This window comes from Beauveria bassiana (assembly GCF_000280675.1).
Source record: "Beauveria bassiana ARSEF 2860 unplaced genomic scaffold BBA_S00005, whole genome shotgun sequence".
Taxonomy (NCBI): Eukaryota; Fungi; Ascomycota; class Sordariomycetes; order Hypocreales; family Cordycipitaceae; genus Beauveria; species Beauveria bassiana.
Genome location: NW_007930840.1, coordinates 803,593 through 824,023, shown reverse-complemented (window position 1 = coordinate 824,023; position 20,431 = coordinate 803,593). Strand labels below are relative to the sequence as shown.

The 20,431-nt window shown below is 58.0% G+C and overlaps 8 protein-coding genes across 8 annotated transcripts in view; 6 read left to right on the top strand and 2 right to left on the bottom strand.

Moving 5' to 3' along the window:
• Positions 1-1,142, top strand: part of BBA_02543 (lipase/esterase) — a gene marked incomplete at both ends in the record, with an annotated part of 1,502 nt that extends 360 nt beyond the window's left edge. The window contains one exon of the mRNA XM_008597640.1: positions 54-1,142. Within this exon, the coding sequence (XP_008595862.1) occupies positions 54-1,142 (1,089 nt within the window). The remainder of the gene's footprint in view (positions 1-53) is intronic.
• Positions 1,143-3,304: 2,162 nt separating this feature from the next.
• BBA_02542 (glycosyl hydrolase family 76) lies at positions 3,305-4,862 on the top strand (the record flags this gene model as incomplete). Its single annotated transcript, XM_008597639.1, has 3 exons — positions 3,305-3,392; positions 3,470-3,574; positions 3,655-4,862. The coding sequence occupies 3 exons, from the start codon at positions 3,305-3,307 to the stop codon at positions 4,860-4,862; spliced, it is 1,401 nt and encodes a 466-aa protein (XP_008595861.1).
• A 650-nt stretch (positions 4,863-5,512) lies between these two features.
• Positions 5,513-7,371, top strand: BBA_02541 (dihydroxyacetone kinase; the record flags this gene model as incomplete). The annotated part of the gene is made up of 2 exons (XM_008597638.1): positions 5,513-6,848; positions 6,902-7,371. The coding sequence occupies 2 exons, from the start codon at positions 5,513-5,515 to the stop codon at positions 7,369-7,371; spliced, it is 1,806 nt and encodes a 601-aa protein (XP_008595860.1).
• Positions 7,372-7,634: 263 nt separating this feature from the next.
• Positions 7,635-8,247, bottom strand: BBA_02540 (LSM domain-containing protein; the record flags this gene model as incomplete). The annotated part of the gene is made up of 4 exons (XM_008597637.1): positions 7,635-7,677; positions 7,795-8,052; positions 8,124-8,156; positions 8,225-8,247. The coding sequence occupies 4 exons, from the start codon at positions 8,245-8,247 to the stop codon at positions 7,635-7,637; spliced, it is 357 nt and encodes a 118-aa protein (XP_008595859.1).
• Positions 8,248-8,749: 502 nt separating this feature from the next.
• Positions 8,750-10,487, top strand: BBA_02539 (enoyl-CoA hydratase/isomerase; the record flags this gene model as incomplete). Its single annotated transcript, XM_008597636.1, has 3 exons — positions 8,750-8,863; positions 8,921-10,283; positions 10,465-10,487. 3 exons carry the CDS (start codon positions 8,750-8,752, stop codon positions 10,485-10,487), a joined length of 1,500 nt encoding a protein of 499 aa, XP_008595858.1.
• Positions 10,488-12,952: 2,465 nt separating this feature from the next.
• Positions 12,953-16,751, top strand: BBA_02538 (GATA transcription factor; the record flags this gene model as incomplete). Its single annotated transcript, XM_008597635.1, has 2 exons — positions 12,953-13,070; positions 13,135-16,751. The coding sequence occupies 2 exons, from the start codon at positions 12,953-12,955 to the stop codon at positions 16,749-16,751; spliced, it is 3,735 nt and encodes a 1,244-aa protein (XP_008595857.1).
• Positions 16,752-17,306: 555 nt separating this feature from the next.
• BBA_02537 (DNA polymerase alpha/epsilon subunit B) lies at positions 17,307-19,512 on the top strand (the record flags this gene model as incomplete). Its single annotated transcript, XM_008597634.1, has 3 exons — positions 17,307-17,821; positions 17,880-19,248; positions 19,351-19,512. 3 exons carry the CDS (start codon positions 17,307-17,309, stop codon positions 19,510-19,512), a joined length of 2,046 nt encoding a protein of 681 aa, XP_008595856.1.
• Positions 19,513-19,789: 277 nt separating this feature from the next.
• The window catches only part of BBA_02536 (micro-fibrillar-associated protein 1), a gene marked incomplete at both ends in the record, with an annotated part of 1,440 nt that continues 798 nt past the window's right edge, over positions 19,790-20,431 (bottom strand). Inside the window, one exon of the mRNA XM_008597633.1 lies at positions 19,790-20,422. Coding sequence (XP_008595855.1) covers positions 19,790-20,422 — 633 coding nt within the window. The remainder of the gene's footprint in view (positions 20,423-20,431) is intronic.

Genomic DNA, 20,431 nt, shown 5'->3' with positions numbered 1-20,431 from the left:
CCATTGCGGCGCTGGGCACCGCTGGCGCCGCGTACGAGGCGCCGCCGCTGCAGGACGTGAGCGGCGAGTGGGTGGGCGTGCGCCATGGCGTGTCGCGCTGGGCGGCGGAGCCGGCGCGTGTGAGCGAGAGGGACAAGTTTGCGAGACTGACGGCCGAGGCGCAGACGGACGTGACGGTGCTGTACATACATGGCGGCGCAAACTACCTGATGGATCCCGTGTCGGCGCGGCCGGTCGCGCTGGCCTATGCAACACATGGCAAGTGTCGTGTGTTTTCCGTGCGGTACCGTCTCGCGCCGCAGGGTCCGTTTCCGTCGGCGTTGCTCGACGTTTTCGTCGCGTACCTGTCGCTACTGTACCCGCCGCCGGGGGCGTGGCACTCGCCCGTGTCCGCGTCGTCCCTCATTGTTACGGGCGACTCTGCCGGCGGCAACCTCAGCACGTCTCTCCTGCAGCTCCTTCTCCAGCTGCATCGCGCCGCCGGCGCCGGCGCCGCGTTACCGCCCACTGTGCGCTTCCACGGACGAGACGTGCCCGTGCCGCTGCCAGCGGGCGTGGGGCTCAACTCGCCGTCGCTCGACCTCACCCGGAGCATGCAGTGGTCCGAGTCGTTTCTGCAGTACGACTACCTGCCGCCGCCGCATCTCTCGCCCGTCACGTCGCCGCCGTGCGCCGTCTGGCCCGCCGACCCGCCGCGCGTGCACCTGTACTGCGAGGGCGGCGCGCTGGCGCACCCGCTCGTGTCGCCCATGGCGGCGGCGTCGTGGGAGGGCGCGCCGCCCGTCTTCTTCGTCTGCGGCGAGGAGCTGCTCGCCGACGAGGCCAAGACGGTGGCGTGCAGGATGGCGCGCCAGGGCGTGCCCGTCGTCTGGGAGCAGTGGGAGGCGATGCCGCACTGCTTCAGCATGCTGCTGACGTGGACCGAGGCGTCGAGGGTGTCGTACCGCGGCTGGGCGGATTTCGTGAGGGATGCGGTCCGCGGCGAGGTCCAGACAAAGGGGTGCTACGTCGAGGTCAAGACGCTCAAGAGGAGAGAGGTGGACGTCAAGACGCTGACAACCATAAGCGACGAGGATGTGCTAGAGGGCATGGCGGCTGGTCGTAAAAGAATAGAGGATAAATTTGCATATCTCTTGAAATAACGTACATTTAGTTGGAAAGTTTTAGTTGATCAAGACCGTACAACGAACGCAGCTACACATGTTTCATCGTTCAGGGTGGCCTGTGTACCATGAACACACAAAACATTATCCCTTAGTCAATTGTCCGCAGCGCTTTAAACCGAGCACTGGTACTCGGTATGCTGCCCATCATTGTTGTTGCTACGGATTAGACTTCCGGTGTGTGCTGACTGTTGTAGCCGCGTGAGATCTGCTGCAAATAGATGAGTCCGCCATGAGACAGAGGCTTGCTTGGCATTGTTACACGGCGATCATTCGCCAGGGCACCATGCAGGTACTGTACCAGCACTTGGCCTATGTATCCGCTTGCCGCCGTTGGGGACACGTGGAGTTAATTAATATATAAGATGTATTTCGCAGCTAACGAACCACTCCGTTTCAAGGAGAAGTCGATCTGCCGAGATGCCGGATCACCATTGTCAGTAACATTGATGGCTTCAATATTATTGCATACAGTGCATCCAACTGCATGACGAGTTGTAGAAAACAAGGTGAAGACTTGCGATGCGAATACGGTGGAGCAGCCAATTGCAGGCATCAATTTTCAACTTGGCATCTGCCCGTACACGTGCACCAGCCCCCAATTCAGGGCCGAGGGGCCCCTGGAGTTTCTGATCTCATCGCACTAGTTAATGAAACGCTCGTTTTTTTCTTCTGGTCTTGGACTGTGGTGAATACGATGCTGTGAGCAACTAGGCTGTTTCTGCCGATGATGTGCATAAATAGAATGTCGCCGCTAATAAAAGGAGAGGGTTTGGCCGTGTGCCAACTCAGCCAAGCCGGATTGTCAGAGCCGTATCAGTTGTGCTTTTGGTTCCCTCCAGCACCCGACCAGGCCTGTCAACAGGGATGGCTGCATCCGGCAACTCAAGTGACAGCGCTAGCTGGGAGGCCCGGGTCGGCGACGTCATGGACTCTGGGACAAAGTCGTGTAGGCATTCTCGAAAAGTGGCATTTGTAAAATTTGTAAAAGCAAGTTGGCAAGTTAATAAGATGCCTTCCTGCCTTCCTGGTCCTCTGTGGCTCGTAATTAAACTAATTACTGGTAAATTGGTACCTAATGCGGATTACGGCGCCACTGCTTAAGCTCGTATTAACCGCTTGGCAAAGGTTGCCGAATGAAAAAGATTGCCCATGTAAATGTAGAAGCATGCACGCAATAATTTTGTCGGGGGCAAATTGTCGCCAAGCTGCCTATAGATCGCCCAGACAAGACAAGACGGCAGCCACCCGACGGGCATGTATCGTCGACTCGCTCCATTGGCATCGACAACAACGTATCTTGAGGGAGCAGAGGAAACAGTGACGCCACGACGCGTGGACAATCAGAAAAAAATGGCTCCGCCTGTCAATCTGTTTCCCATACGAATTCTAACGTTAATAATAATAGCACAGCAGCCAAACATGCTTGAGCTAGCGGAAGCATGAAATCCACACAACAGCCTGGCCGGGGCGTTTGCGTGGTACGCCTACCTGTACGGATTTAATACGTACTAATTAATAGTACTCTTGAGCTATTCGACGCCAGTTGGCCAGTTTCTGGTAGCCCCAGTCTGGCCGAGCATCATGGGCGTGCGCATGCCTCTGAAATTTAGTGACTTGGATCTGTATAGCATTCCTTGGCGACATCAATGTACCTCTTCGGAATTGCGAAACTTGCTGTTGCTGCCAGACGGCCAGCCCGCTGTGTCCCGCACCAAATGCAGGTCAGGCCGGCGACGATTCGGCCGCAAAACCTCCTCACACACCACACGGTCGGCGAGTAATGATTCCTCTTCTTGCATACCTACCTACTACTGCATTTCTTGTAAACCTCGATTAATTACCCCAAGATCGCCCGTCTTCTTCATCTCTCCCTCCACGGCCGTCCATCTCAACCACATTCGCTTTCCGCCCTCGACGCGAGTCTGCCCTTTTTTTCATGCGCTGCCGTTCCTCGACTCATTCCAGTTCCTCAACCCTCCAGCGCATGACGTGAACCGGCCCGTCTTGTCTCCCCCACCACTGGTAGTCGCTCGCTTCCAATTTATCCCTGCCATTTCGGCCACGCGACCGACAATCACCGCCATCGTCCATCTCAACCCGATTGATAGAGGACTGCCCTCGCCATCCTTCAACTCACCATGAAGGCTTCAACCATTGCCCAGACACTTCTCGGGCTCTCGGCTACTGCCTCGGCCGCCCAGCTGAACCTCGACCTGACCAGCGAGAGTGCGTCGTCGCCCAAATTCAATCGCACTTTTTCCCATCCGTCTCTCGATGCTAACCACCACCTTGTGCTTCCATAGGCTCCATCAAAGACACCGCCAGCACCCTCGCCTATGGCTTGATGAAATATTACAACGGAAACCAGACCGGCGGCATCCCCGGTCTGTTGCCCGGACCATACTACTGTACGTTGCGATGCGCTCCCCAATCAACGGCATGCACGCTACTCCCAACAAGCACACCGCTAACAATTGATTGCCATCAGGGTGGGAGGCCGGTGGCATGTTTGGCCATCTAATTGATTACTGGTACTACACTGGAGATGCGTCGTACAATGCCGTTACAATGGAGGGCATGATGCATCAAATCACCCCCAAGGGCGACTTTCTTCCCGTCAATCAGACTAATGCCATGGGTAACGACGACCAGGGCTTCTGGGCCCTCACCTCAATGATGGCCGCCGAGGCCGTCTTCCCCAACCCTCCGTCCGACACGCCTCAATGGCTCGCCGGTGTTCAGGCCGTCTTCAACGAGTATGCTGTGCGTTGGGAGGAAGAAAACGGCCTCTGCGGCGGCGGATTGCGCTGGCAGGTGTACTCTTTCCTCAACGGTTGGGCGTACAAGAACAGTATTTCCAACGGTTGCTTCTTCAACATCGCCGCCCGTCTCGCTCGCTTCACTGGCAATGCCACTTACGGTGAATGGGCCCAGAGAATCTATGATTGGGAGGTCAAAGAGGGCCTCATCAGCGACGACTACATCATCTACGACGGAATCGAGGTCGACGATGCTACCAAGAGCTGCAAAAACATTCACAAGGTCCAGTTTACCTACAATGCCGGCGTCTGGCTCCAAGGCGCCGCCGCCATGTACGACTACAACAAGACCGACGTCTGGAAGGGCCATGTCAACGGCATCCTCAACTATACCGAAAGAACATTTTTCCAAAATGACATCATGTACGAACCTGCCTGCGAGACTGTCCACACCTGTGACCAAAACATGGTCAGCTTCAAGGGATACCTGATTCGCTTCCTTGCCGCCACTGCCAAGATGGCTCCTTGGACCGCCGACTCCATCACAAAGTTGATCAGCACTGCCGCCAAGGACGCCGTCAAGGTCTGCAATGGCGCCAACGGTCCCAAGTTTCCCGGCCCTGACGGTACGGGATGCGGCTTCTCCTGGCTCAACGGCACAAACGACGGCTTGATGGGTGTTGGCCCCCAAATGGATGCCCTTGCCGCCGTCTTTTATAACCTGCTTCCCAACGTCAAGGCCCCGGCTACGGAACAAGATCGTGGCACATCCAAGGGCGACGCCGGTGCGGGCAGCACGCAAGCCCAGCCGCTGCCGGAGCCCCGAGCCATTACCGGAGGCGACCGAGCCGGCGCCGCTATTCTCACGATTCTCATTGCCGCCGGCATCCTAGCTGGCAGCTTCTTTGTCACCAGCAATGTGCTTTCCTATGCATAAACGGCCGTATCACTCACTATTCCTCATTTGTTACTTTGGTTCTTTTTTTTTTTTTTTTCATCCTTGTCATGTTTGTTTGAATCCTTGGTAACTCGGCGATTGCAAAGTACTTGAACCACGCCATCTTTTGCTGCTCTGCTACGTTTTCCCCTGTACATAGTGTAAAAAAGAGTCAGAGGCAAGGAAACGGCGTTGAATAATCTTTTAGAGAGAGAGCTGCTGAGACGCGCTACAACGCGAGATATGGGATTATGTACACCATGGTTTAGGGTTTCTAGGTACAAGCTCGAATGACTATCAATTTTTCAAAGTCGGCGATGAGTTGGTCAACTCGTCACATGGGACGAATCTATGTTTCCACAGTGCTTCTCGATATCCCTCTGGCCGAAATTGCCCACGTCATTAGGGTCAGTTCATCCCGCTCACCCCGCCAAGCAAGCTGTGGCGGTTGTCAATAACCCCCACCTTGCCCCCAACTTGTCAATACTCAACGGCTGCGACTCCTCTTTCCAGCCTTGAGCTACATATATATTCATTCTCTTCCTGTATTCTATCAAAGCGAAAATCATCTATCCATTTTTCTGCATCTCACTCCCCACTCGCAACAAATCGCAACAGCTACCAGCCTGTACTAACTACACCTCCCAGTCATGTCATCCAGGCACTTCATCAACGACCCCACGCACCTCGTGGCCACGGCGCTGCGTAGCCTCACCTTCACGAACCCGCACGTCGCCTTCGACGCCGAGCACAAGATTGTGTACCGCCGCGCCTCTTCCTACGCCGCGCCGCCGCAAGTAGCCCTCGTTGCAGGCGGCGGCTCCGGCCATGAGCCCTCGTTTGCCGGCATGGTGGGGCCGGGCATGCTATCCGCCGCCGTCGCGGGCACGCTCTTTGCGAGCCCGTCGGCGGAGCAGGTGCGGCGGGCGCTGGCGTCGCGCGTCGACTCGGCGCGGGGCGTGGTGGTGGTGGTCATGAACTACACGGGCGACGTGCTCAACTTTGGCGTGGCGGTGGAAAAGGCGCGCGCGGCGGGCATCCCCGCGGAAATGGTCGTTGTCGGCGACGATGTCGGCGTGGGGCGGGCGCAGGCGGGCAAAGTAGGGCGGCGCGGCATCGCGGGGACGGTGCTGGTGCTCAAGATTGCGGGCGCGCTGGCGGCGAGGGGCGCGAAGCTGGAGGACGTGGCCAAGGTGGCGAGGCTGGCGGCGGAGAATATCGTCAGCGTCGGGGCCAGTCTGGAGCACGTCCACGTGCCGGGGCGCCGCGCAGAGGAGAAGGAGGAGGAAGAGGAGGGAGCGGCTGCAGGAGCGTCGGGTCTGGCTCTTGGAGAGGTTGAGATTGGCATGGGTATTCACAACGAGCCCGGGTGCGAAAAGGCGCGGCTCGCGCTGCCGCAGCTCGTGGCCAGGATGCTCGCGCAGCTGCTCGACGGCAGCGACAAGGACCGCGCGTTCCTGACGGTAAATTCGAACGAGGTGGTGCTGCTCATCAACAACCTCGGCGGCGTGAGCGTGCTCGAGATGGGCGGCATCACGGCCGAGGTCGTGGCGCAGCTGCGCGCCGCGTACGGCATCCGCCCCGTGCGCGTCATTGCGGGCACGTTCATGACGAGCCTCAACGGCATGGGCTTTAGCGTCTCGCTGCTCAACGTGGTCAACACGAGCATCGAGGGCGCGGCGCCCAACATGGTCGAGCTGCTGGACGCGCCGAGCGAGGTCACGGGCTGGTCGGCCCCGATTCAAAAGACGACGTGGGAGGCGGCGGCCGGGCGCGGCGGCGAGGAGACGGAAAGGGAAGAGGAGACGGCGAAGGAGCAGGCGCAGGATGTGAAGCTCAGTGGGTTGAAGCATGACCCGTCGGTAGCCAAGAAGGCGCTTACGGCGGCGCTCAAGAATGTCATTGCTGCGGAGCCGGATGTGACGAGATATGATACCGTCGTTGGAGACGGTGACTGCGGTATCGGTCTGAAGCGAGGCGCCGAGGGTACGTGCTGCTCAGCCACTCACTGTTACCAAATACACTGACAAGAGGACCAGCCATTCTGAAACACCTTGATCAGCACCCTTTTACGGGCGACCTCGTCGTCGACGTTGCCAGCATCGTCCCCGTCGTGGAAAACACCATGGACGGCACCTCGGGCGCGCTCTACGCCATCTTCCTCAACGCCCTCGTCTACGCGCTGCGCACGCGCTCGCCCGGCGAGGCCTCGCCGCAGCTCTGGGCCGCCGCGCTGCAGCAGAGCGTCGACGCGCTGTCGCAGTACACGCCGGCCCGGCCCGGTGACCGCACGCTCATCGACGCGCTGTCCCCGTTTGTCGAGACGCTGGCGCGCTCGGGCGACGTCGGGCAGGCCGCGCGGGCATCGCGCGCGGCGGCCGACGCGACAAAGGGCATGAAGGCGAGCCTGGGCCGCTCCGTGTACGTGGGCGGCAGCGGCTACGAGGAGGTGCCGGATCCAGGCGCCTGGGGTCTGGCGTGCTTCTTCCAGGGTCTGGCGGGCAACTAGACGCAAAGCTGTTCTGGGATGTCACTGTGGAAATGGTCGGATCGTAGATATATAGCAGATGGATGGATGGAAGTCGTAATCAAGATTGTATTTTGTAACGCCTAAATTGTCCTGTGAGTCTCGTCAAAAAGGACGGGTACATGGAACCAACCAGATCCCATCCCAATTCTCAAGGGATAAAATCAACATTAAAGCCCCACGCGGTATAGAAGAACCCCGAAAATACAAAGTAAAATGCCAATTCATAATTTTTTGTTTCCACTCTAGCTCAGCAGCACGAGGATGACGCTATCACCTCTCAAGAACCTAGATCACGCAACACAAGAACCCACGTTAGCAATCCAGACACACGTGAGGGGGGAGGGTTGGGCAGGCGGGCAGGCGGGCAGGCGGGCAGGCGGGCAGGCGGGCAGGCAAACGCACATCTTGCTAATGAAGCGGTCCTTGTTGACGGGGCGGCCCTTTTTGCCGTCGGCCAGCCGCGGCGTCTCTGTCCACATCTCCTTGACGTTCTCGAGGACCATGTTGCAGTGGCGGTCAAAGGCCTTGACGCGGGCGAGCAGCTTGCGGTTGTTGCGGATGGAGATGAGGACCTGAACGTGCGAGCGCACGGCGGTCTGGAGGATGGAGAGGGGGCCGGCGGAGAATTCATGCTCTTCGAGCTGCGCGATTTCGTATTCCCTGTTGGATTAGGCAGTGGTTAGCTTGAGGGAATGATCGTTCGTCAGAGAGGAATGGCGGGTTTCGCGTACGTGAGCTCGTTGCGCGGCTTGGTGAGGAGCTCCCTAGAGAAGACGAATTAGCAGAGACACGCCATAAAAAGAGGTAACTCTGGTTCCTGAAAGTAACGTACTCGATGGGCTTGTTGTCCGCCATGGTAATGTGTTGGTGCGGGGGGGGCTGGTTGTAGAAAATGCGAATTACTTCGAGACGTCTAGACGTAGCTTTTGGTGGTGGTGCCTCTGCCAATATGAAAACTCACAGATTTGGGTACGCGGGCAGTCAAAGCATCTGATTGGTTGACGTTTGAACTGAAGATGGCTCCACCAGCTCCCAGCTAACCAGAAAAGAGCACCCGCTATTTACGTCGGTTCAAGGCCAGCAAATCCTGGGCAATACGGCAAGCCTCTGCTACCCTCGGGCTAATTTTTCTGGTGGAGAGCAGTAGCAAACATTCAAGCCTGCGCGGAGAAGAGGAAGAGCAGCATCTGCAGAAAAGGATACCGGAACGTCTGATCTTGCCGTTGCCCACGGACGGTTTATCCTCTCCAACCTCGGCCGACCTTTTTAGCCCGGCTGACACGCAAGCACGCAACGCCCGATAAAGGAGGGGACTGCTCGCCTTCTCGATTAGGTTTTGGTTTCTCCCTCTTCCGTCATGTCTTTCCGATCGATTGCTCTCCGTGCCGGAAGAGCTGCCTACTCATCGACACAAACCACAACACTCGCCATGGCGCAACGAGCGCGATCCGCCCCCTTCGGGGCCAGACAGGTACGCATACACCATCGTTATGTTCGTCAAGTTTTCGACTTGCTGACCGTCCGCCAGCTCTCGACCGAAGCCCAGTCGATCAAGGAGCTGCCCGGGGACGAAGTCGACGACGTCGTGTTCCAGAACAAGTACGGCCTGCGGACGATTCTGCTCAACCGCCCCAAGAAGCTCAACTCGCTCAACGGGTCCATGGTGCGCAAGATTGTGCCGCGCATGGTGGAGTGGGAAAAGTCGGACATGGCCAACGTGGTGGTGATGAAGGGCGCGGGCGAAAAGGCGCTCTGCGCCGGTGGCGACGTCGCGGCGCTCGCGCAGTGGAACCAGGAGAGCGCCGACGGCTGGAAGCGGTCGGCCGACTACTTTGCGCTGGAATACAAGCTCGATCACTACATTGCGACGTACCAGAAGCCGTACATTGCCTTTATGGACGGCATCACCATGGGCGGCGGCGTGGGGCTCAGCATCCACGCGCCGTTTCGCATCGCCACGGAAAAGACGGTGTTTGCCATGCCCGAGACGACGATTGGCTTCTTCCCCGACGTGGGCGCGTCGTTTTTCCTGCCGCGCATGAACGGCTCCGTGGGCACGTACCTGGCCCTCACGAGCGACCGGCTGACGGGCGCCAACGTGTTTTACAGCGGCATCGCGACGCACTACCTGCACTCGTCGAGCCTGCCGGACCTGGAGGCGCGGCTGGCGGAGCTGCGCTTCCGCGACGACGACGGGCTGCCGCAGCGGCTGCAGCTCATCAACGAGACGCTCGAGGAGTTTGCGACGGGCCTGCCGCACGACCAGCCCATGGCGCTGGCGGGCGAGACGCGCCGCGCCATTGACCGCTGCTTCGACAAGAACACGCTCGGCGACATCATGGCGGCGCTGCGCGAGGAAAAGGGCGAAACGGAGGAGTGGGCGAAGAAGCAGCTGGCGACGCTGGAGAAGCGCTCGCCGACGGCGGTGCATGTGACGCTGCGGCAGATGCGCGTCGGCGGACGCTGGGACATTGCCGAGGCGTTTGAGCGCGAGCACCAGATTGCGTCCAAGTTTATGCGGCACCCCGACTTTTCCGAGGGCGTCCTCGCGCTGCTCGTCCGCAAGGAGACGCCCGTCTGGCAGCCCCCTTCGCTCGACGCCATCCCCGCGAGCGAAAACGTTGCGCAGCCATTCTTTGACTTTGACGAGAAGCAGACGCTCGGCCTCTTCTCGGACCGCACCTACAGCGACTACCCGCATCCGCTGCTGGGCGTGCCGTCGGAGCGCGAGATGAAGGGCATCGTGCAGGGCAAGACGCTGACGCCGCGGCAGCTCGCGGACAAGGTGGTGGCGTCGCGCAACGGGCGCCAGGGCATCGCGACGATTGTGGATGAGATTATCGACCGCAAGGTTGTTGCGGATGGCAGGGGCGTGGCCAAGTGGGTGGAGAGTGAGTCGAGTTCGTCGAGCAAGTTGTAAAGGGGAGGATGGGCAAAGAGGGGGATTCGTGAAGATGCCCGCGTGTATACTAGCGTTAAGAGACCATCTTGACTATATATATTCAGGCTGTGGGTGCTTGTTAAACACTTCCATAAAGTATATCTGTGAAGTGCGGTGCGATGTATTTATAGAGTCCCTTCTAACTAGTCCGTGAATCGGCGTCTCTTTCCGTACCGTTCTTGTTTTTAGCTTGAGCGTTGGCCCAAGACCTCGAATACGCTCTATCGAACATTGCAGAGTACTTTCAGTGTAAATGCACTTCTCGTCGCATGCAAGGTTCTGTACGACCAGCGGCGCTTGTATTGACCAACAGCGTGCTAACGTTGGGCAAACGAGGATAGTTTTACAATAGCGTAAAAAAGGCCGGCATTTAGTCACACGGCATGTGTAAAATGCACTTAGTTTCTCGAAATGGTGAACGTCGTCATGCAGATGCAACTCTTATTGAATGCAGCATTATGCATTTGAGGCAGCTTGCAGGAACAGCGCCAACAAATACAAGCACGGCCATAGGTGGCGACTCCTGGCATGGAATAGATTGCGAAGTAAACGCCCGTGACATTCATCTGGAAAAAGATTCATCATCGTTTTTGGAGATATTATCTGATTAATTATTAAAGTAGATGACAATGGCATCGCAGTAAATGTCGTCTGTTGAGGATAGTCTGGGGTGGGAAGACGGCTTGGTGTCAACACCATGAAAATAATCATCGCTGTAAAAAATGGCGCAGAATAGGCTTCTACATTGCCATACGGGGTGCTACGGCGAGTGCTAAGAAAATATGGGCGCTAGAGGTGGGCGATGGTGCGCCGTGTGTGATGGAGGGTGGGAGAGGGGTAGAGGAAAACGAGAGGTGCAAGGTGCGAGCGAAGAGGGAAAAGGGTGTGGATGGCCTCAGCGGTGGATGTGATGATGAAACAGGACGGTGATTGCTGGTGGGAGGCAACTCAGGCAAGGCAGAAGGGGGGCGTTAATGAAAAGCATGACAGCCTCGTGCAAAGAAGAGAAGAACGAGTCACGGGCTGGCGATGGCATCGTCCAACAAAAAGGTGTAGATGGGACAGGCTTCGGGAAAAGTATAAGAGGCGAGAGCCCCCCCGAAAAACCGCAGCAAAGGATGGAATTGACTCGCCTCCTTCAAGGAACGAAATCGAGACCAGAACTGGACCTCGAAAGAAAGAAAAGAGGGAAGGGAAATTCGTTGCAGTGTGTGTGCCCGAGAACAAGAAGACGCCACCGAGACTGGGTTGAAGAAAGGACGACGACCCAAGATTACGAAAGCAAAAAAAAAACAAAAGGAAAAGGATTCCAGGCAGAAAGGCTGGAGAGACAAGGCAGCAAGGCAAGGCAGCAGACAAACTGACAAGGGACGGACGGACGGAACTTGTGCGGCCGTGTCATGTCAGTGTCAGTGTCAGTGTCAGGTTACTGAGGTTACTTTGAGGTATGTGCTTTGATTGCGAGGGAACGAAATGGCAGCTGCAGGCCAGCCGGAGCGGGAGAGCCGACCAGGGGGGCGAGCAAAGAGACAAGCCAGCTTTTTGGTGTGATACCTTTTTTGCTTGCTTGTTCTTGTCCCTGTTCTTGTTGGCCTTGCGCGCGTCCATCAGCGTCCGGAGGGGGGAAGAGAGACTGGCTCCACAAAATGTACAACACGCTAATGGTCAGCCAGGTCCCTGCATGTCACTCTACTGGCGAATTCTGCGTTAAAAGATACCTACTTTCTGCACTCGCGCGTTGCCTTTTTTTTCTCCCCCCCCCCCCTTGCCGCCCTGGGACCTTGGACCCAACCGGCCCCGTACAAGCTTCACCAGCCAACCAAGTGGCACAGCTCCTTGTCACTTTGCTTCCTTTGTCCTAGCCCGCGGATGAGCACGTCACCACTCATCCTCACCGAGCCAAAAGTTGCAAGTGCAAACACGGCCTCGTCGGCTTATTTACATTGTGTTTCTAATTGAGTGTGCTGCTGCCAATTACCGCTGCTACCTACTCCCCTCAAACGCTGCGTTGCCAGCACCAGCCACACCAAGTCGTGGCTCACTACCTACCGTACTCTTCAGCAGCTCTTTAGCGGTGCTGTAACTAGCGCCGCGAGCCAATGAAACGGGCCGCTGGACGCCCCAGCACACCATCAGTTGTCTGCTTCATCCAAAACAATCTTCTTCACCAGCAACAATCATTTCTATCCTAAACCTTCCTTGTCTCTTCTTCCTTTACTTGTCTCGCACTCGTCATCTTTTGTGTTTGACCATTGCAGTTATTCCATCCTCTTCTTCCGATATCAACCCCTGCCAAAACGGCTGTATAGCGGCCTGATCCACTTTGCGGACGCGACTGGCGAACCCGTCTTGCTTCGGCGCGTCACGTACATGGCGCCCGCCTCCCCAATTTGACCGGGGAACCACTCTTACCATTTCAATTCTCGCCAGTTCTGTCAATCAATCAACCTCTTCCATTCGCAACCGCCTTGACACCTCGACAACCACCACCCGCCGCCCTCTTCCATCTTCGCCCACCGTCAGCCGCGTCGCTCGCCGACCTATTCGAACCAACACCCGGATTTCCACCCATCAGTCCATTTTGCCGCTGTTTGCCGTCTTCCACGAGCTTCAGCGGCCATGGCCTCGCCGCTGCCTGCATCTGCCATGGGCTCTGGATGGAATGGCAACGCTCACCCTCAGCAAATGCCTCTCTCCGAACCCGACAGCAACGGCGTTCAGGTCCGGCCCATGGGTTGTACGTCGTCCACTCGCCAGCTTTCCCTCCAGCAGCTCCCTCGATGCTAACATGCGGCCTGCAGTGAAAGTCCATTACACCTTTGACAAGGAATCCAAAGTCAATTGTCTAGCACGATATCCTCATACCGTCCAAGTCCAGACCATCGCTCTTGATGAAGCCACAACTATCGGCGTCGTCGACCTCCGTGTCTGTATTCAGGCCGTCTCCGAATGCAGCCCCGAACTTGCCGGCCAGGACTGCGACTACACAATTTACGCCGTTGACTACTCGGAACCCGATACGCCTGTGGTCGGCCAGGGGATGCTCTCATGGGCTCTCGACTCCCTCGTTCGCGGCGACATGCCCGGGCAGCAGCCCAAGCTCGTCACCGGACGCGTCACCAAAAATCTCTTCGCTGTCTTCAGCGGCGGCAACAAGGAAACGCTCGAGGTCAGGCTGCGTCTATCTGGCTCCGCCAAGCCTCAATGGCAAACAGACAGCTTCGATTTGGCCATGACGCCGGCCGGCGCCGCCGAATGGAATTCCTTCATCCAGTCCAACCCACAGCTTGGCCAGCCACATCACGTGTCGAGAGTAGCTTCGCCAGCCATGTCGCAAGGTCCTCCCGCTACAATGCAGAACAGTGCCAATGATGTTCAGCGTATTGCTCCGATTCCCGTCGACCCAAACACTGTCCCTGATAACCAAGGCGGGTCATCACGCCCTTCCAGCCGAGCTTCCAACAGAGCACCGCGAAAACGAAAGCCAACTGGCCGCCCGCGTGGACGCCCAAGAAAGAACCCTGTGGAGGGTAACACGTCCGGGTACGAGGATTGCACCGAGGGAGAGGAAGGCCCGGCTAAGAAGCGCGCCAAATCAACCAAGGTCGACAAGCCCAACCCGTTTGCAGGCGGTTCAGAGTCTTTACGCGTTGCTGCCAGCACCTCTGGCTCATTACGAAGCTTCCGCCCTGTCGCCACCAATAGCGAAGCTGCTGTAGGCAGTCATCTTCAAGAAGTGCCACGCGCTCCTACTCCGGTGCCCAATGCTCCGGTGTTCCCTGGTCGCGTCTCCAAGATACGGCGTGAGTCAACTCTGGGACAGAATTCTTTGAGCTATACTACTTCTGCGGAGTCTGATGCAAGAACTCCATTCTCTCCCCAGGATGATGATCGCTCGCCAGAATCTCTTGCTCCTACTCCCGCTTTTTCAGAAGATAGTCCGCCCGATATCGGCTCCTCGCCACCAGTGCAACGCGCAACGCCCTTTCTTCGATCTAGTCCTCCCCCTTCCAGTCCCGTCTTACCGCCCATGCCACGCTCCAAAATGCCGCACGATACCAGCTTCATGTCAGATAATATGGATTTCTGTGGCGACGAATCTCTTCCACCCCCTCGGCAAGAGCTGCATACCGTCAAAGCTCCTCCGCGGGTACGCAAAGGAAAAGTAGAGACAAAGAGCGCCAGGAGTGTTCCGGTTCAGGTCTATCAAATACAGGATGGACCTCAGGGTCAAGATCTGGTGCATATTCGCAGCTATAACACGCCATACCCAGACACAGCGCAGCAACAAGGGCCTCGAACACAGAAGCAACCAGCACAGCATACGCAACCTGAGCTACCACCGCTGAAGCAGTCAGCACCGCAACAGTCTACCTTGAGTGTCCCGATTAAGAAGGACAGTGCACTCTCGCCACCGGGCATGGCTCCAACACCGCCTCCCACAACAGACGCTGCCGAGAAGCCTCCTACGCCCTTGCCAGACTTGCCCGAAACGCCTGTGGAGGCCAAGGAGATCAGAAGAATTGCCCCAGAGCCAGTTGCTCAGCCTACAGCCAATGATAGGCGGAGACCATCATCACAACCACCTGCTTCCACAACACCAGTCCTCAAGCCCAAGAAGCCCTTGGCTCGCTCCAACTCTACTGGTCCGCTCATGCTGCCCAAGATTCCCGCGAGTGAGCCTGCTGGCCCGTCGGTCCTCACGCAAGCAATGGTTGCTGACAATGAACAAGCAATGGTCACTGGCGAGAACCAAGCTTTGATCACTGACAAAGAGCAAGCAATGGTCCCTGACTACGAAATTGCACAGTTCCAATTGCCCGATTCTGGGCGCGGCAACTCGATCGGAGCTGTGGATATGGTACCAGCCAGCGATCCCCCCGCTCCCGCCGCCCGAACAAGCAAGATGGGTCAACACGAGGCTGTCATACCGCCCAGTGAGCCCATTCAGCCTCAACCTTCGTCACCTGGCAACAGGTCGAACAAGAATTCCGTCAAAAAGCATGCCATCAAGCAGCGTTTGGAGGACGCCATCATGAATGGTACGATGCCTCCTTTCTGCAGCAATTGTGGGGCCATCGAGACGCCTACATGGCGCAAGATTTGGGTTCAGGATCGCGAAGGCGTTCCCGAGTATGCTGAATACTCGGAAAAGCCTGGTCGAATTACTGCCATTGAAATTCTGCAGCGTGATGAGAACGCCAACCCAATCCAGCATCGCGTCATCAAGAAGGGTCTCGGCCCTATGGACGACAAGGCCAGCTGGCAAGAGCTCCTTCTCTGCAATCCTTGTGGTATCTGGTTGACAAAGTGTAAAACCCACCGTCCTCGTGAGCGTTGGGACAAGGATGCCTCTCGTCTAGGCCTAGAGCGTCGCAGGAAAGGCGCTGGCCGTTCCAAGAAGAGTCGAGCCAAGGCGGATGGTGTGCCAAATCCCACATCGGAGGCCTATCTCAACACAGATGCCATGGGCCCGCCTGAGCCTTCCTCGCCAAAGTATGGCCCTAGCGGCATTTCAACTGCTGCCATCGAGGGTTTGATCGCGGCCACTCAGGGCGACTCATTCGCTACTGACGATTGCGCCATGGAAACACAATCCATCCCTGGATCAACACACTCTGCTGCTAGTGGTGATGGCACGGCCAAGAGCCCAATTGATGTTGAGCTGGATCAGGCCATGGGCACAACAAAGCGACTTCTCTTCCCCTCACCGACAAAACCGGGCACGCCCAAGGTCCTTGGTACTGTTGATGTTAATATTGTCACTACCGATGACATGTGTCGCCAGAACAAGGGCATCGGCAGCGAAAAGGAGAATATGCCAGTCATGACTCAGGAGGGTCTTGTTGAATGTGACGACCCCGAGGCGCTCTTTCGCAGCCCTCTAATTGCCCGACCAAGCACACCTCAGAATGCCAAGGCTTCTGTTGCCGCTGAGCCCTTCAAGACGCCTACTCGGGCGACACCTAGCCATCGACCAGTCACCAGGAGCGTTTCCAGATCTCTGCGTACCGTGCGATCTGTCTCCTCGCCAAGTCAGCTCGCTCGGATGCAGGCCACCCCAACCAAGACGCCGCATTCGATTCGCAGCGGCCAGGCAAGTCAGGCAGGTCTAGCTCGCAGACGCAGCCCTCGAAACCACCAAAACGACTTTGATCCCTTCGATACGCCAATTTCGAGATCAATTAACCAGCTGCTGTCAGAACCAAACCACTTCTCCCTCGACAGCGAGCTAGATCTCGGACATTTGTCCGCTTTGGAGAGCAGCCACGATGCGCTGTTGGATTTTGGCAATCTTCTTAGCACGGACGGAATCATGCCGAGCTCGCCCCCTAGAAATGGGTCGGTCTCGTTTGATTACGACGCTTCTTGGGCGTCATGGAGCATGGACGCCCCAAATCATGGGGAGAATGAGTAGATAGCTGAGTTGCTTTGAATATTTTCTGCTACAGGCGCATCGTGAGCTGGCATTTTGGCTTTATTTGCTTTGAATACGGAGTTGAGAGGCATGGCGTTTGATAGCGAAAGGCTTTGCTTTAAGGATAGGATTGCTCAGCCCAGAGATTAGGCTCGACTTCGGATACAGCGGTTTAGAAACACGTTGCATATTTTTGTTTGAAGGAGTTGTATATTTTACCAACTCGAATTTTGAACTTGAAGCTTTCAAATTCCGTGCATTGTACGTCAAGTGCATGTTGTTAGCGTGATCTGCATGGAGGCATAGGCCAGGTCAAGGCGGGGTTTCAATTAACGCGGGCTACCCCAACGCGTCTCGTCGCGTCTCCCACCCCACTCTGAACTTTTGTGAATTCGCAAGATTCTACACAAAACCTCGAGCAACGTGAATTGGGCATTTCTCTAGCAGGCGATAAGACGACTGATCGACTACGGCAATATTCAGCAGCAAGAGTCCCCAAGATCCGAACCGACCACGTCAAACACTCCTCCTCCTCCCCCCCCCCCTCCGCCCGCCATGGCCGACACGGAGCTGCAGCGGCGCTTCTCGCCCCGCGCGCCCATGGAGGCCGACATCGCGGCCGAGCTGCAGTCGATGATGCGCCTACACAGCATCTCGGCCGAGGACCTCTTTTACAAGTGGGAGTCGTACTGCATCAAGATGGACCTCGACGCCGGCGACGCCCTGACGCTGGCCCACGTGCGGAATCTCAAGCAGAATATGTTGGACGCGCTGGCCAAGTCGGCGGCGGCGGCCGATGTTGGGTCTGCTGTGAAGCCCAAGGCGGAGAGAAAAATTGCGGGAACGCCGAGAGGTGGTGGTGGTGGCGGTGGTGACATGTATGGCATGCTGGACGGGTTGATGCCGAGCACGCCGGCGTCGTCGGGCAAGAGGTTGAATAGAGGAGCGGCGCCTACGCCTGGGACCAGTGCCGGAGGGAGCACACTGCGTAGGAGGATGGAAATGTCCAAGATTTCGAGCTCGCCGGCCGGCGGCATGGGTGAGCAGCTGGCGGAGATGCACGGATCAGCGTGAGTCTTTCATCATGCAACACTAACAATTTCTCTCTAATGTTTTCGGCCTCGACAGCCCAGCTAGCTCGTTCAACGACCGGCCCAACCCCGGCGAGGTGGTCGAGGTCCTCAACGGCCAGCTCGCGTCGGCCTCGCCGCCTCCCGCGCCGTACCCCGAGCCGCGCGTTAAGCTAACGGCCGCGTCGGACCAGAAGAAGATGGGCTACAAACCGCTGGCGATGAAGCTGTCCGAGGCGAGCGAGATTCTTGACGACCGCATCGACGACCTGGCGGCGCTCGTGCAGCGGCACCACTCCCTCGACGACACCGCCCTGGGCAACGCCGCGCGCCAGGGCACCACCGACATTGTCGCCGTCGGGCGCGTCGCGTCCGACAGCCCCGAAGGTCGCCTCAACGCGGCGAGCCTGGTGCTCGAGACGTCGCGCCGCACGGGCATGGGCTTCCGCGTGCCGCTGCGCATGGACGCCATCCCCGCGTGGAGCGTGTTTCCGGGCCAGATTGTGGCGCTGCGAGGGAGCAACGCCACGGGGGACGAGTTTGTGGTCAAGGAGGTGCTGGCGATACCGCTGCTGCCAAACGCGGCATCGACGGGTAGCGCGCTGGCCGCGCACGAGGAGCGCATGCGCGTGCGAGATCCGGATGCGATGATGGATGAGGACGACGAGAAGCCGGCGCCGCCGCTGAGCATGCTGTACGCGGCGGGGCCGTACACGGCGGACGACAACCTGGATTTTGAGCCACTACATGCGCTGTGCGCGGAGGCGGCGGACACGTACGCCGACGTGCTGGTGCTGACGGGTCCGTTTCTCGACGTGGACCACCCGCTCGTCGCCACCGGCGACTTTGACCTCCCCGACGAGGCGCTCGGCGGTAGCAGCGGCGACGCAGACACGGCGACCATGACGACAGTCTTTCGGTACCTCGTCGCACCGGCCCTCGCGCGCCTCGTCGCCGCCCACCCCTCCGTCACGGTGATTCTGGTGCCGTCGGTGCGCGACGTGCTCGACAAGCACGTCTCCTGGCCGCAAGACACCATCCCCCGGCGCGAGCTCGGCCTGCCGCGCTCCGTCCGCATCGTCTCCAACCCCATGACGCTGTCCATCAACGAGCTCGTCCTCGGCGTCTCCAGCCAAGACGCGCTCTGGGAGCTGCGCGCCGAGGAGCTCAGCAAGGTGGGCGCGGCGCTGTCGTCGGGCGGCGGCGGCGGCGACCTGATGGCGCGGCTGTGCAGGCACCTGGTCGAGCAGCGCCATTTTCACCCCGTGTACCCGCCGACGGATCGCGCGCGGCTGCCGCGAACGGGCACGGCCGAGGGCACGGCTACGGGCGCGGTCCTGGACGTGAGCTATCTGAAGCTGGGCGAAATGGTCAATGTGCGTCCGGATGTGCTGCTGACGCCGAGCGCGCTGCCGCCGTTTGCCAAGGTACGTTGGATGACAGACTACGCTCTGTCGGGAGATTTGCATTGCTGTGTGAGTATCTGTGTGTGTGTGTAAATGCTGACGCGTGTGATCCCCGGAATTTAGGTCGTGGAGAGCGTGCTGGCGATTAACCCGGGATACCTGTCCAAACGCCGCGGCGCAGGCACGTATGCGCGCATGACGCTGCACCCGCCCAAGATTGAAGGCGACGGTCTGCAAGGACATCGCGTCTTTGAGCGGGCCAAGGTGGAAATCGTACGCATATGAAGACGAAAAAAAAAAAAAAGAAACGAGGCATTTGGGAGGAGGGAAAGAGGAGCTCCGGGCGTGTGTGCATTTCGTTTTGGGCTTTTGGACGGCAGCATTGGGTATATTGAATTTAGATTCTTGCTAGGTGTTTTGTTCTGCCTTTTTCATAAAGTGTAGGAATTTCGTACACCTTTGTTATATTTTCGCATTGTATCTTTTGATTTTTTGCAAGTAAACGCTCAGTGAAATAAGACAATGACATGATTTGGGGTAAAAAAATACACGCAGGACAAGACTACCGGTCTGCTTCCACTCTTCGTCGCTTGTCCTCGCCACGTTCCCGCGACGAGCTCCTCTTCCTCACAATCCCCTCCCGATCCTCGCCCCTCCTCGGCGACCGCGACCTCGAGCGTCTTCTCCTGTCGTCTCCTCGCCTCTCCCCGAGCGGCATCGCATTCGCTCCCTTTCCGCCCGGCCTCTCATCCGGCCTGAAGCGCTCATCCTCCTCCTCCCACCGGCCGCCGCCGCCCCTCCTCCCACCGCCACTACCACTACCACCACCACCACCAACACCAACACCAACACCCCAAGACCCCGTGTCCTCGGTCCGCATGTCCTTGTATCTGGTCGCGCCCTTGCGCCCGAGCTTCGTCATGTCGCGCCGCTGCAGGTACTCGGGCAGAGCCTCCCGATTGCGCACGTCGTCGGCGATGCGCGCCCCCATCAGGTCGCGCTGCAGCAAGCCCGCCGCCTCGGCCTCATCCCGAAAAAAGGCGCCCTTGTGGAAATACTTTTGCATGTAGGCCATTGTGCCGCGGCCGTCCTTTTCGCGCCGCTGGGACTCGAGGTACGCGGCGTCTTCGGCGGCGCGCTCCTCGGCCGTCAGGTGGCGGCGGCGCTCGACCTCGGCGAGCTCTGCCTCGCGGGCCTCAATGGC